The sequence below is a fragment of the Culex quinquefasciatus genome, chromosome 2 (assembly GCF_015732765.1).
Source record: "Culex quinquefasciatus strain JHB chromosome 2, VPISU_Cqui_1.0_pri_paternal, whole genome shotgun sequence".
Lineage (NCBI taxonomy): Eukaryota > Metazoa > Arthropoda > Insecta > Diptera > Culicidae > Culex > Culex quinquefasciatus.
The window spans coordinates 156154027-156169091 of NC_051862.1; the positions used below are offsets into that span (position 1 = coordinate 156154027).

General features: G+C 37.2%; 1 protein-coding gene across 4 annotated transcripts in view; it reads left to right on the forward strand.

Moving 5' to 3' along the window:
* The window catches only part of LOC6040130, a 66050-nt gene extending 51253 nt beyond the window's left edge, over positions 1–14797 (forward strand). For 2 of the 4 annotated variants that reach the window (XM_038253106.1, XM_038253105.1), the window contains exons 3-6: positions 5809–6813; positions 6879–7118; positions 12815–12904; positions 13307–14797. In XM_038253106.1, the coding sequence (XP_038109034.1) occupies positions 5809–6813; positions 6879–7118; positions 12815–12904; positions 13307–13510 (1539 nt within the window). In that variant the 3' untranslated portion in view covers positions 13511–14797. Of the gene's footprint in view, positions 1–5067; positions 5155–5808; positions 6814–6878; positions 7119–12814; positions 12905–13306 lie in introns of all 4 variants that reach the window. The other 2 variants (XM_038253108.1, XM_038253107.1) reach the window with 2 other exon arrangements.
* The last annotated feature ends 268 nt before the right edge of the window (positions 14798–15065 follow it).

A 15065-nucleotide genomic window follows, 5' to 3' on the forward strand; every position in this document is an offset into this window, starting at 1 on the left:
CCTTAGAAATGGTAAAATCCGTAAAAAATCACTTTGACCCAAACTCACCCCCCAGACCGAATGTCACTCCCACCGACGGTATTTATTAGCATATTCAAGTATACTTATAAATATTATTTGGTAGATATCAAAACTCTAAAAATATGGATAAAATGATCGAAATTTTCAGTTTCAGTGTAAACAAAATCTGAACATCCTTAACTAAACTGAGTCTGTCTAATCGAGCGCAACTAGCGCAAGGTGCGGATAATCACTCGTGCCTAGCGCAGCATTGCTTAGGCGCCTCAGCATAAACACAGCCGCCTTCCCAGCCCCCAAGGTGTTCCTCCTCTTATCATCATCATTTTAATTGCACAAACCGCGCGCCATCGCAGACGCTCAAGACGACGAGCTGCACTCAGTACGGTTCGCGCACCCTCCAAAACACCTTACCGGGGACGTTTAACCGGAGGAGCGCTTAAATCTTAGTCGAGGTGGTGAAAATTAATACCGTGAGACGTTTTGTCCTCGACACCGCCGCCGCCGCCGCCGGGTAGTCTCTCTCGTTTGTGTTTCGGACGGTTAACGGCCACCAGAAAGTGACTTTGTGCTGAGAACCCTAGTCGAGCGTGACTCCGAGGTGGCTCGCAGTGACTCCACTTTTCGGAGCTGAAAGTCAGTCCTCAAGAAGATAGCCTTGCCGAAGCATGTGCTACCGCGAGCAGCCGCCGTGGTGGCCTCGGGGACCATCCCTGGGCCAACGCAAGCCGCAGTAAATAGTGCAATTTCCGATCAGTATTTTTTTGGCAAAACGTGCAACGTCAATTAAAATTGCACCACACTAATTGGACGCTGAATTTTTCTGTTACTACTGAACTGAACGGAAGACCATTAGAAACCAACCACGTCCACGTCCTGAACCGGAGCAGCACTCTGTCCCCAACTGTGGGCGAAGAAAAATTAGCTTTACTTTTTATAAAAGTTTTCGCCTAGTTTTCAACCTCAAAGCCTCCAAGAGCCTGTCGAGTCTGTGTTTTATGTACCACCAAGTAGTGACAAGTGCATTCTAAATTCTATATACCACCTTACAAAAAAAAAGAAAAAATACCAACGAAGTACTCGTTCGACTTCTTGACCGTCTGAGAAGTTCTGCCGAAACGGAGTAGCTTCGGAAGTTTCAGAAGGTGGTGGACGCTGCAATTGATTGGTTCTTGAAACAAAAACATTTGGGAACTTTTGGAAGTGACTACTATGGAGATAAATTGTGAAAATGAGGGTAGGTGGTTGTGCTATGAAGAGCTGTGATGTGCAGTGAAGTGTGACTTGGCTGTTCTGTGGAACACCAGAACGTGCTCGATTCAACGATGCAAGGATAAGCGAAAAATGAAATCAAATCGGTTGTGATTCATCGAGTGTAATACTAGATAAACGAATGGAATCGACGTTGTAGCTTTTTGGGTTATTACAAGCTAAGCATTCAATGGAAGGTCCCTTTTCTGGCTGGTATCATTTTCAACATCTAGTCTTTAAAAGTGTTTGAAAGTGTGGCAAGGGTTTAGAGTGCCGATCCAAATTAGCTTTGAAACAAATTAAACCATTTTGGCTATATACTGCCGTTTTGGTCATCAGTTTCACTGTAAGATTTGAGCAATTCTCTACGAAATCGGTCTTTTTTCTTAAATTTTATTTTTTGTATTATTTAATCCGACTGAAACTTTTTTGGTGCCTTCGGTATGCCCAAAGAAGCCATTTTGCATCATTAGTTTGTCCATATAATTTTCCATACAAATTTGGCAGATGGCCATACAAAAATGATGTATAAAATTCAAAAATCTGTTTCTTTTGAAGGAATTTTTTAATCGATTTGGTGTCTTCGGCAAAATTGTAGGTATGGATATGAACTACACTGGAAAAAAAATGATACACGGGAAAAAAAATTTGGTGATTTTTTATTTAACTTTTTATCACTAAAACTTGATTTGCAAAAAAAACACTATTTTTATTTTTTTTTATTTTTTGAGAACTTTTCAGAAATGTCCAGGTTGTGCAAAAAATCTTTGGGCGAGTTATGAATTTTTGAATCAATACTAATTTTTCCAAAAAATCAAAAATTGGTCGCAAAAAAAATTTCAACTTCATTTTTTGATGTTAAAATAAATTTGCAATCAAAAAGTTCTTTAGTGAAATTTTGATAAAGTGCACCGTTTTTAAGTCAAATATATTTTTAGGTGACTTTTTTGAAAATAGTCGCAGTTTTTCGTTTTTTTAAATAATTGCACATGTTTGCCCACTTTTGAAAAATATTTTTGAAAAGCTGAGAAAATTCTCTATATTTTGCATTTTTGGACTTTGTTGATGCTGAGATATTGACATGCATGTTTAAAAACAGGAAATTGATGTTTTCCAAGTCTAAACCGAACAACCCACCATTTTCTAATGTCAATATCTCAGCAACTAATGGCCCGATTTTCAATGTTAAAATATAAAACATTCGTGAAATTTTCCGATAATATTAAATATAAAAATATAAAATATTTTTTTCGAAGAGATCGGAAAATTTCACGACTGTTTCATATTTTAACATTGAAAATCGGACCATTAGTTGCTGAGATATCAACATTAGAAAATGGTGGGTTGTTCGGTTGAGACTTGGAAAACATCAATTTCCTGTTTTTAAACATGCATGTCAATATCTCAGCATCAACAAAGTCCAAAAATGCAAGATATAGAGAATTTTCTCAGCTTTTTAGAAATATTTTTTTTCAAAAGTGGGCAAATATGTGCACTTATTTAAAAAAAATGAAAAACTGCGACTATTTTCAAAAAAGTCACCTAAAAATTGATTAAACTTGAAAACGGTGCACTTTATCAAAATTCCACTAAAGTTCTTTGTGATTGCAAATTTAATTTTACATCGAAAAATGAAGTTGAAAATTGTTTGCGACCAATTTTTCGATTTTTTGAAAAAATCAGTATTGATTCAAAAATTCATAATTCGCTCAAAGATTTTTTGCACAACCTGGAAATTTCTGAAAAGTTGGCATTTGATGTCCTCTAAAACATATCAAAAAATTAAAAAAAATTAAAAATTGTGTTTTTTTTTTTGCAAATTAAGTTTTAGTGATAAAAAGTTAAATAAAAAATCACCAAAATTTGTTTACGGTGTATCATTTTTTTCCAGTGTAGTCCATATCCATACCTACAACTTTGCCAAAGACACCAAATTGATCAAAAAAATCCTTCAAAAGATACAGATTTTTGAATTTTCATACATCATTTTTGTATGGCCATCTGCCAAATTTGTATGGAAAATTATACGGACAAACTAATGATGCAAAATGGCTTCTTTGGGCATACCGAATGCACCAAAAAAGATTCAGTCGGATTAAAAAATACAAAAAAAATCGAATGACCGAAACTGAAAGAACTATTCTAAAGGAACGTTCATTGCAGTTCTAATGGTAACATTATTAATGGTAACATTAAAGGGTAATACTACACCATTACATTTTACACCTTGTCAATTTAAACATTTTCTATTCATTAGAAAAGTAATTCGATTACCAATACAACGATATATCCGGAAATCATTTTCATCAAAATTTCAGAACCCAGCCCAAAAAAAAAGTGTGTAATTAACACTTTTGTGCTCATATCTTTTGAAAGGAAAGTCCGATCTCAATTTTTTGTACTCTTAGCAAAGGTCTTTTAATAACTCATCTAACGATGAGTGGAATGTTTGATCTGGACATAGTTTTCATCACAATATCTGACATCCGATCAAAAAAAGGTTTATCATTAGCACTTGAGTGCTCATAACTTTTGATAGGGTTATCAGACCTTAAAATTTTTGAAGTACTTAACTAAACATCACAATTTTTAGACAGTGACTGAATGGACCCCAAGACCGATTGAATCAGATCAAAACGTTCAAAATTGGTCCAGCCAGTGCCGAGATAATCAAGCGCATCCCACCACACCCACAGACACTTGCTCAGAATTTGATTCTGAGTCGATATAAATACGTGAAGGTGGATTTAGGATGTCTAATAAAAAAAGTTAATTTTTCGAGTGATTTTATAATCTTTCCTCAGTGAGGAAGGCTAACATGTGTGCAATAAATTCATTTTATTGTGAGTATTCCCAAATTAGATATTTCATGTGTATTTTTTCAAAAGTTCTTACAGTCATCCCACATATTCGGAACGGTTTCCAGATCGGCAAATGTTCACAAAATCATAGCAAATCGATAATTGAACTTAATGATTCGCTTTTACCTTCATTTGAAAGCTTTTCTTGCGATCTTTCGAATGCTGTATCGAACATCTGCAAATTTTAACTTTTATATGAAGTTTTTGAAGAATTACTTTGACCCTTGAAATCCATAAATTCGGAACACTTTTTTCTTACGAATGTAAACAAACTTTGGATCCCTCCAGGAGTACATATTTGTAGCAAAAAAATGACTTCACACACTGAAACCAGTGAAACTCAAGCTTAGTGATGTTTTATCTATGGTCTGATAACTTTTTTTTGTGAAAATATCGGTTAAATTCAGGTGTTCCACAATAGTGGGAGGCACAATAACATCCCACAATTATGAAACAGGCCATTTCGAGGCAGTGTTTTGCTGCTCTGGACAATATAGTCTTGGAATGAAGTTTTTTGTTCAAAAAGTACTACTTTTACTAGTGAAATAGCAAGATAATGTCCAAATGAAGGTTCTAAAAATAGTAGGGTCCACAGAAAAGCTACTTTTGGCGTGTTATTGACAAATTATCATAAAAGTGTTCCGAATTTGTGGGTGTTCCGAATATGTGGGATGACTGTATCTGCAGGGAAAAAAGTATTCTAGATTTACTTTCAAGTCTTTGGCTATGATTTTTGTTTACAATCTAGGGAATCTGAATACAATTTGAATTCTTCCAAAATCAGATATTTATCGCTCTTCGCTTTAATGTATAAATGTCAGCAAGATTTTGCAGAGCTGAATTTTACTAGTAATGTTTCCAGAAAACCACAATTGGTTATTAAATGATGAAGTCACATCCTGTAAAACAAATCACTAAACATATTTTCACTTTATAGAAAATTGATGGCTTCACATATAGGCAAAGTTTTTCGTGATCTTTTTTGCCGTCGAACAAAATGAATTCTTTATCCAAAGTTTTACAGGTAATTTGAATTTATATGATTTGATTATTTTGATAATATTGGACCTATTTTTTATCTTTTGTATGAAGTTATTTATTTATTTTAATGTTTTTGCAATCAAAAAATGCTACCAACTTTTTATTCTTCCTCTACGCTTTTTGTTTGCAGAAAAGTTCAGAAATGTTGCTTTTCAATTGAATTTTGTTTCGTTTTATCGAAGAATACTTAATAATTTATTTTTAACTTGGTTTTAATTTTTAACACAAGTTTAATATAAATAATACATTTTTCTACTTTCTAACGCTTTTGCTGTAAAACGCTGTATCCAAATGCTTTTATATTCGGTAATATCCTTTTTTATGCGGATTTAAATGTATACTAAGAAAACAAAAATCTAACACTTTGCATCTTCTTCGTAACAAAGTCACGAAGAAGACGCATAGTACTTTTAGACTTAGCACTAACAATTTTCGAACCAAATCATTTCTACATCGTTTAACCACAAAACAAAGTTTTGTGAAAAGGTTCGTGCCTTTACTTGCATCGCAATCGCCAGGTTCCAAACTCGCTGCAAAGTTCCGAATCTCTTCAATTTGTTCGTTAATTATTCTCATTGAACTATTTGAAACAAGATTTTAACGTATCTTTCAATGTTTCCTCTTCCTTCATTCCCAGTCCCTGAATCTAATCAGTTCCGGTCACGGTGGCAGTTGTAACACGAGCGCTCAAAGATCGCCGCGAAGACCGCACACGCCTTGCGAGTCGTCGGCGAACACACCCGGAGTTGTCACCAAGAGCAGCCTGAGCCCGAAGACGCCCCCGGTTTCGCCGGAATCGCCCGTCACCAGCTACCTGGATGACGATCTGGATTCGCTGCAGAGCTACAGCAGTTCGGTGGCGAGCGGAATGTCGTGTGACCACCCGTACGTGGCACGCAACGGGACCACGTTCAGTGGTCGCAAGATGAAATACGTAGTGCACTGCTCGAGCCATGCGGGCCAAACGGGCGAGGATTACCTGACGCCGACGCAGCGAGCCCAGCGCCAGATCCGGCGGCTGAAGGAGCTGCTGTCGCAGGCCCGCATGGATCTGGAGCAGCGCGACAGTGAAATCCTAAGACTTACCAAAGAGGTCGTTGAGTTGCGACTGTTCAAAGCGTCGCTCAGTTCCCCGGAGGAACGTTCCAACTCGAGCGACGCCGTAACGGTGCGTGAGAACACCACCAACGATGCGAACACGCCCAGCTCGCAGGGCATCTCGCCGATCGTGGATCAGACCGACGAAGGAGTTGTAGGGCTAGGAGTCAAGGCTAGTCCCCGGCACCATCTGCACAACCATGGCATCCACCAGGTGCAGTTCATGGAGAAGATGTCCACGTCGGAGATGGCCAGCTCGTTCGCCGATTCGGGCCACTTTGAGGACATTACGACCTCGTCGATACACTCCAAGGACTCGTACGTGCACACGCAGGATCGTGCTTGCGGAAGCGACGAGGAGATCGACGCCGAACGGCAACGGCTCGTCGAGATGTACGAGGCGCGCATCGAGGAACTGGTCAAGCAGCAGGAAGCGGACGCCCAGCAGGTGCGCATGTCCAACAACGATCGCGTCGAGGCGCTGCTGCAAAAGCTGGCCGAGTCCAACAGCCGATACTGTGATCTGGTCCCGGACCACGAACAGGTAAGCCCTCGCTCAACTGTTTCTCCTTAGAAGCGTCCTTTATTAACTTACGCTTCATTCCTCAGGCAAAGGAGCGCATCCGCGAGCTGGAGAAGCAGCTCGAGGAGCTCCACTTGCAACTGCAGGAGCAGGAGGACAAAGCCAACAAGATGTATCTGCACATGTACGCCAAGGGCCAGGAAGCGGAACGGCAGGAGCAGGCGGACCGCGTGATCGACATGGCGCGCCAGTCGCCCAGCCGGGTTTCGGTGCCGGAACTGATGCAGCAACTCCAGGTGACCCAGGAGGAATTGGAGAACATACGGGTAAGTCGGGCGGGATTCGGAAAGGGGAACTTCAAATCTCTTTCCGTCTATATATTCTTCGTCGCTCTCTCTCTATCTCTCTGTCTATGTCTATCCGTAATGTGTTGTTCGGCAAGCATCGTCGTGCCGTCATCGCTCGTGATTCTACAATAAAGCCCCTCTGTACACAATCCCCATCCCACATTCCACAATTCCTAACCCACTGTTACTGTTCTAAAATTGTATTAAAGGTGATAATCACTTGTTCAAACCAGCTTTCCAGTCATAATTCATCCATGTGCTTTTCGAGAAAAGCGTGCTCAAATTAGCAGCAGCAGCACTTTCTCGGACCCCATCTCTGTCCATCACACTTCATCTCGCATCGAATCGTGATGGTGTGGTGCTACTTTTTTCTTTTTGTTGTCGATGTTTTGTTTTCACCCCTTGCCGCCACCCATGTGTACATGTTTTTCAGGCTATGTTGGGTGGAACTGGAGCCTTTTAAAAAAATGATCGATTCCGTAATTCGGTAATTTGGAAAAATGGTCGCTGAGCGAGTTTCTCAGGCAAATTACGGCTTGATTTGATAATGCTCAGTGATACACAGCGTGAACTTTTGAAAAGAGATTTTCTGATTGGGTTCGTATCTTCCAAGTGTTTTCGACAAAATTGTTGGTATTAGGTTTCTACACACAAAAAAATATTTCCGAATGTTACATCATTTATGATGTAACACTTTTGCACGTCATTAAACATTTAAATTTAAATGCAATTTGATGTAAATTTGCGACAAATTATACGTAAAAACGTGATTTTACGTTTGATTCAACCGTTTACGTCGAATCTCAAGTTTACATCAACTGAGTTTACATGTGATTCATTTTTTCCGTTTCGAGTAAATTCACATATTTTTTTCTGTGTAATTCATGAACGCAGACTATAAGCGGTTATAATTTAACTTTTCACCCTCCATTAAAGGGCTGAACTATATACTTAATGGTACATAATTTATCATAAAACTGTAAACTTTTTGCATGATTAGAAAGTTCCAAAATTCAACTAGGTTTGTCTAATACGGGGTTTTGAACAAAATGGTTCTTTGAGTCATGCCAAGCGTTTGAAATAATCATTTTTAACCGCTATATCAAAATACAGTACAGACTCGGTTATCCGAAGGCCTCGGAAAAAAATCACTTCGGATAATCGAATCACGAAAAAAAAATCGTTGCCCAATTTTTTCTTGTCGAGCTTAAGTATGACCCCTAAACTACGTTAAAGTGATTTAAAACTTTTAAATTCAAGATGGCGGCCAATATGGCGGTGTTGAAATATTGAAAAATGAATTTTAGTATTTAATAGGCAATCAAATATTCAAATTTGACTAAAATGGGGTTGCAGAACTCGAATTTGATTTTTAAAACAAGAAAAAGAAAAAAAAAATTTTTGTTCGTGATTCGATTATCCGAAATCCTATACAAACATTCGGATATTCGAACTTCGGATAATCGAAACTTCGGATAATCGAGTCGAAATTGTATTAGTAAAAAATTGAAACTAAACTAAACTAATGATTTTCTTTATGTTTCTTCTACAACTGTACAATTGTGTTCAAAGTATAACAAGTTGAATATGAAAAATATTTGAAACCTTTAAATATTCATATTTTGTCCAAAATTTAGCGTACAAAGGCTGATAATTATGGTTTACAAAACATTTTTTTTCAAATTGCAGTAAGCCATTTTCAACTATGCTGAAGAAATCAATGTACAAAAAAACTAAACCAGTCCATGAATGGGACTAAGTGCGCTAGAATGGAGCTTTTCCAGTAAAATTTAGATTCCCCGACAACGATACACAGAAAAAAATATTTCTGTAAATTTACATTATTTATCATGTACCAAAAGGTATCATGATAAATGATGTATATTTACATTAGGTTCATTGGAAACTTACATTAGATTCATTGGAAATTTACATTAGTTTTGAAAATTTACATTAGTTTTGGAATTTACATTAGTTTTGAAATTTACATTAGTTCAAATCAACTCATTCTGATTGGCCAATGGGAATGAGAAGCTCGACTTGGATTGCAGTAGGAAAAGGGTGTGTTCTATGTTCTATTTTAAAATGAGTGAAGCGGGCAGCAAAAGGAAATTATGATTTTAAAAAGTTGTTTCACAGGTAGGGGACGCTTTCTCGTCGACGGCCAAGTGGAATAACGCTGGACTGGAATCGTACGGACGACGGGTAGAATGTTCGGTGTTACTGCTGCTACCCGCTGCCGAGGCTCAGGCAGTGGGCCAGCGAAGTATGAGAGCGATAGAAAGAGAACCAAATATTTCTATTTTTAGTTCGGGTAGTTTTGAAGTCAACGTTTGGCAGAAATACATTGGATATATGATTTACATTAAATAGGAATTTACAGGAAGCCGAACACGGGTAGAAATTCATCAGATTTGAGTTTCCATGCTAAACGTTTCCATTGGATTCATGATTTACATTAGATTTAGATTTACATTGGAGTCATTTCCATGACTTTTTACACTTTACATCATATTTCAACATTACATTGAGTGAGTTTACATAAGAAACAGTAATTACGTGCTGTGTAAATTTACATATTTTTTTCTGTGTGTCTTCAGAAGAGTTGTTACAAATGGAAAGGGGTAACTTTTGGTTTGGTTTAAAAATTAGGGTGGGTCACGTTTTGGGTGATGAAAATCTAACTTATCAGGTATAATTTTGGGATTTTTTTTTGTCTTCTAAAAAGTTGTTGGACTTGCCAATCCAAGCAACTTTGTCAAAGACACCAAAATTTTATCTCGTAATCTACGCCTTCTACGAACAAATTTATAGAAAGCATCTGATCAAACCTTTAAAAATTAGTTTTTGAACGTGGCAATTATGGTTAAGTTTTAGAGAAAAGTAATGTTCGGGGCACTTTTAAAGCACTAAAAAAAACATTTATATTATTTGACAAGTCAATTTGGACTTAAGGATCAAAAGCCATTTTAAGGCAAAAAACATGCATTTTTAAAACTTAATTATCTCGAAAAGACGCAAGCCAAATTTCAAGTACCAGGTTGAATTTGAAAGAGGAAAAGGCGCAGGCCAAATTTTAAACGCCAGATTGCATTCGAAAGAGGAGATAAAACACTACAAACGCTGAAAAAATCTCAGAGGTGTTTTTCTCTAAATGCGAAATATCTTCATTTTAAAAAGTCTAATTTTCAAGGGAAACGCATATGGAACCACCCTAACGAAATTCGAAAATTATCCAAATATATGTTTTTCTATGTAAGTTTGCCCGCTGATTCTGAATCAGCCCTCAGAATTGAGTCAAAGTGTCAAAAAAATGATTTTTAGTCATATGTTGGGTTTCAATGCAAAATTATCGTATACACCTAAAAAAGACCAAAATTCATTTTTTTTACACTTTTGCTCAAACCTGAGGGCTGATTCAGAATCAGCGGGCAAAATTACATAGAAAAACATATATTTGAAAATTTTTCGAATTTCGTTAGGGTGGTCCCATATGGGTTCCCCTTGAAAATTAGACTTTTTTAAATGAAGATATCTCGAGTTTAGAGAAAAACACCTCTGAGATTTTTTCAGCGTTTGTAGTGCTGGATCTCCTCTTTCGAATGCAACCTGGCGATTAAAATTTGGCCTGCGCCTTTTCAACATATTTATGTTGAAAAATGCATTTTTTTGCCTTAAAATGACTGTAGCTTTTGATCTTTAAGTTCAAATTTACTGGTCAAATAATAAAAATGTTTTTTAGAGCTCTAAAAGTGCCCCGAAATCAGTTTTCTCTAAAACTTAACCCTGAATTGCCACTTCAAAAAACTGATTTTTGAAGGTTTGCTCAGATGCTTTCTATAAATTTGGTCGTAAAAGGGCTTTTTGCCAAGCATATTTAAATACTCAAACTTGTGTTGGAGAATTGATGTATCTTTTTGCGATTCCGTCTTAAAACTTCCTACTTTCCCTATCATTCGCGAATGACGAAACAGCCTACTTTTCTCTACTAATAATAACAGAAGCGAATAGCAACACATTTCAAAACAAATGCTGAAAAGTTCTACTTTTCAGCACTAAAATGGATGCTGAAAAGTTTAACTTTTTAGCACTTGTTTCGAAAAGTAATACTTTACAACATCGTGTTGATTTAAACGGTGAAATTGACTAAATACATAGATATTAGACTTACAAATACATTCAAAAGGTGTTTTTCGGAATTTCAAAAAAAAATGTTGTATGGAACTCGTTGCAAAACTTGATTTTTTCAGCACTTTTCGTATTTATCCAACTAGTGTACGACTGGTGCTGAAAAATCTGATTTTTGCAACTTGTTGCATCAACTACTATTATGAACAAATGTGTAATGAGAAGATATTTAAATTGTTTAGAAAATCATTCTCTTTTAGAGTGATTTCAAAGAAAACTAGAAAACTGAAAATATGGGTGAGAAAACATATATGTTCAAATATTGGCATGATTGCTATTTAGAGACTTTCAATTGCCTAGTTTCCGTTTTTTATCCTAAAGTACTTGAAAAAGTATACCTTGGGACAATTTTGAATAATTTGGCATTATTTCATAAGCATTCAAATATTTGAAATTACATTTTCATTTCTCAAATGAAAACAAGTTCAAAAAGCATTCCATCTTGGAACGGTTCATTCAAAATACGCCGAGCTTCCGTAGCCGTGAGGTTATGGGTTTCGCCTTGTAAGCGGAAGGTGATGGGTTCGATTCCTGTCTGGCTCGGCAAAGTCAGATCCCTTCAAAGAGTAAATCTGCTCACTGGGAATACTGACCGGTAGGGGATGGGTTTCGACTAACGGCGTGCTGGATTTCCAATCCAGAGGTCGTGAGTTCGATTCTCGTACCGGGATGATGAAGTTTTTTTTTTAAAAAAGAACCGATGTTCTTTTTTTGTGAGCCATCTAGATTTCGCTCTTTTTAGTGAACCGGTTCGCTCGATTTTTGCCCACCTCTAATTTTACTTGCAAAGAAAAAAAAGTCTCTTAGAGGTTTCCTGCAACATTTTCAGAAAAAAATGTGTAGTTTAATCCAAAAAACGTTCGATTTATTTTGATGTATTCTACAAACTGTTTAGGTCACCTCTCTCTCTCCTACTTGCTTCTGAATTAATGCCACTGCGTGGTGACAGCAATCATTTGAATGCAGTCTTGGGAAAGGTGATCGAAAATTCTGTAGAATGTCTAAGAATGAATTGTAATTACTGTGTGAGTAACTTCTTGTTGCGTTTATTCGTTCGTGTGTGAATAATATCGGAGTCAGGTTGACGCAGTGAAGGCGAACGAAGCGCTTAGTCATCAATAAACATACGTTTTATTGAAAAGTAACTTTAAATGCTAAACAAAATTGTTTAGTTTATTTCACAAAGAGAATGGCCTAAATTAAACAATAAACCAAAATTTCAGTTTTAAAAATCTCTCTTACAACTTCCTCAAAGATCTATCCTTCACCTGTTCTGCACCTTTCCTTTCCATCACTCTAAATTCACCTCCAAATTCACTAGATCAAACAACGAAGCGAAAACAAAAAAAAACATCAGTACAAAATCATTAATCTAACTCTGACCAAATTTATTCTAACTTCTCGTCCTTCTTCCCCACCACCACCACCCACCCCCTGTATTCCGGTTTTTACTTCCTTCTACCCCTTCCTTCCCTCCCTCCTTACAGGATGCAAACTATCAGCAAGAAAGTGGAAGCTCGCACGTTTTACTGAGCGCCAAAGAAGCGATCTCGCTGTGGCTTTTGGGCGCCCGGAAGGTTTGTAGCAGAACATCTGTAACACTCTCTTTTAACTCTGATAAAGAATCAAAACGCAGAATTTTCGTTACTCTAGATTAGTGAAATTGGCTTAGCCGGAGATTTTTTATTTCTGAAGTGGCTTTATTTTTGTTCTAGCGTGCATGCCGCAACTTATTTGTTTTATTCGAATGATTTTCAAGGACGTTTCAGCAATGTTACAGTCCTTTTCCGATCGTTTCCTGTTGATTTCTGCTCTAAACCTCTACGCAGCGTTTCTCTTCTAATCTCTCCTTACTTGAAGCACCCTATGTTTGAACTTCTACCTGCACACACCTCTGTCGCTTTGCATCGTGAAAATGCACCAAATTAACTGCTTTAAGCTTTGATATCTTATGACTGTTGACACATTTTTTTTCACAGACCATGTACAAGCGGCTGATCGACGCCCAGCAGACGAAGAACAAGGTCGACCCGGAGGTTACGCTGCAGTTCCTGAAAAGCGCCATCTACTACTTCCTCACGGACAAGGAAAACTCGCAGGGCCACCTGAACGCGATCGAGAGCATTCTCGGCTTTTCGGACGCGGAAAAATGCAACATTGACAAGGCGCGAGCTTACAAGTGAAAGGCTTACAGGAAATATGATAAAGAAGAAGAAGATACACAATTGAAACACAAGTTATGAAGATTAGATAAGATTTAAATGTTTTCAAGCAAACAAACAAAAAATTACTGAAAGAGCAACAAGTTAGACGGCTGATACACACGCAATTGAACACAACACAATTAGAAGGCATAAAATAAACATGTTAATATGAGTATTATCCTTATTCTTTCAATTAAATGCTTGTCCGAGATGCGTTGCTTTGTTTCTGTACGGTATTTTAATAAGTTCCTTTTTTAATATTTATTCCGCATTCTACCAAAAAAAAACTTAGAGAAGAAAAACGAAACTTTAATGATTTTAAAATGACTGCATGTTATAATAACCAATATTTTATAGCACTTTTAATCCAGGTTCAAGGTTCTCTCAAAACTTCGGGGTCTAATTTTCAGTCTATTGTGTTTCACCACACAAAAAAAAAATACTACAAAGCTGTGTAGAGGCACCTTTCAAAAGTGCAGAAAGCTCAATTTAAAACACGCTATTTGATTGCCACACAACAGTTCTAATCGCATCGCTTTAAACATTTCGATAGAGTGCAAACCAGATTCGTCCATAATCAGATGTGTCGGCTAGCTCCGAACTCTTCACACACCAGAGCAAAAGATATTGAAGATTGCAAAGTTATCGTTAACTATATTGTAGAAAAGAACAAGATGGTAAAAATAGTTAGACAAACTGCTAGCCTCCGAGCCTCACAGCAAGCAAGCAAGCAGACATTTATTTCCTGACTAGAGCCAAAAGATGACTTTGAGCGATATTTTGAAAAACCGTAACTTACCCAAATCAAATAGCTATTTGTAATAATCAAAAACGCTTTCGGTTGTGTTTCAGCAGCGAGCAGTACGAATAGTGCCTAATTTTAGGAGAGCAACAAAAAAAGACGTAATGAAATTCAAAAAACTCAAAAATTCAGCAGTTCGAAAATAAATTAAATCAATTCCAGTGTTAGAAAAATCTACGTTTCAAACTAAACTTACAGTAAAATAGCAGAAAAACGCAAAACCACTTAACCGATATCCCAAACATGGAACGCAAGATTAGACGGCAAATGCATAGGAAAAAATGTTTGTAAAAGGGCAGTGAAAGTGAGAAGGAACTAAAAAAAAGGAAGAGTGCAATCCTGTGAACCCGGTATAGCTAAAGTAGTGAGCAATGCAAGTGTTGAAAAAAAATGCAATGAATTTTATTCAAATGTTGCCTACACATTCACACACCACGATAAATACAAGGAAAGTTTAAAAATTAGAAAAATTGTTTTGATCTTATCCGAAACCCTGTCCCTCCACTGCAAGATTCTTGGTGGGGACTCGAACTGACAACCTTTGAATCATGAGTCCAACTACAGACGTGCGACTTTACCGAAGCAGGCTTGGACTAGTACTTGTTTGTCTGTACCAACTGCAGGGATGCATCTTCTAAATTTAAAATAGCCTAAGGAAGCAGTGTTCAAACATTTGAGCTTTTGTTTGAGAAAATCCTCGATTAGGAAGCCACAATCAGCGAAAACGAAATC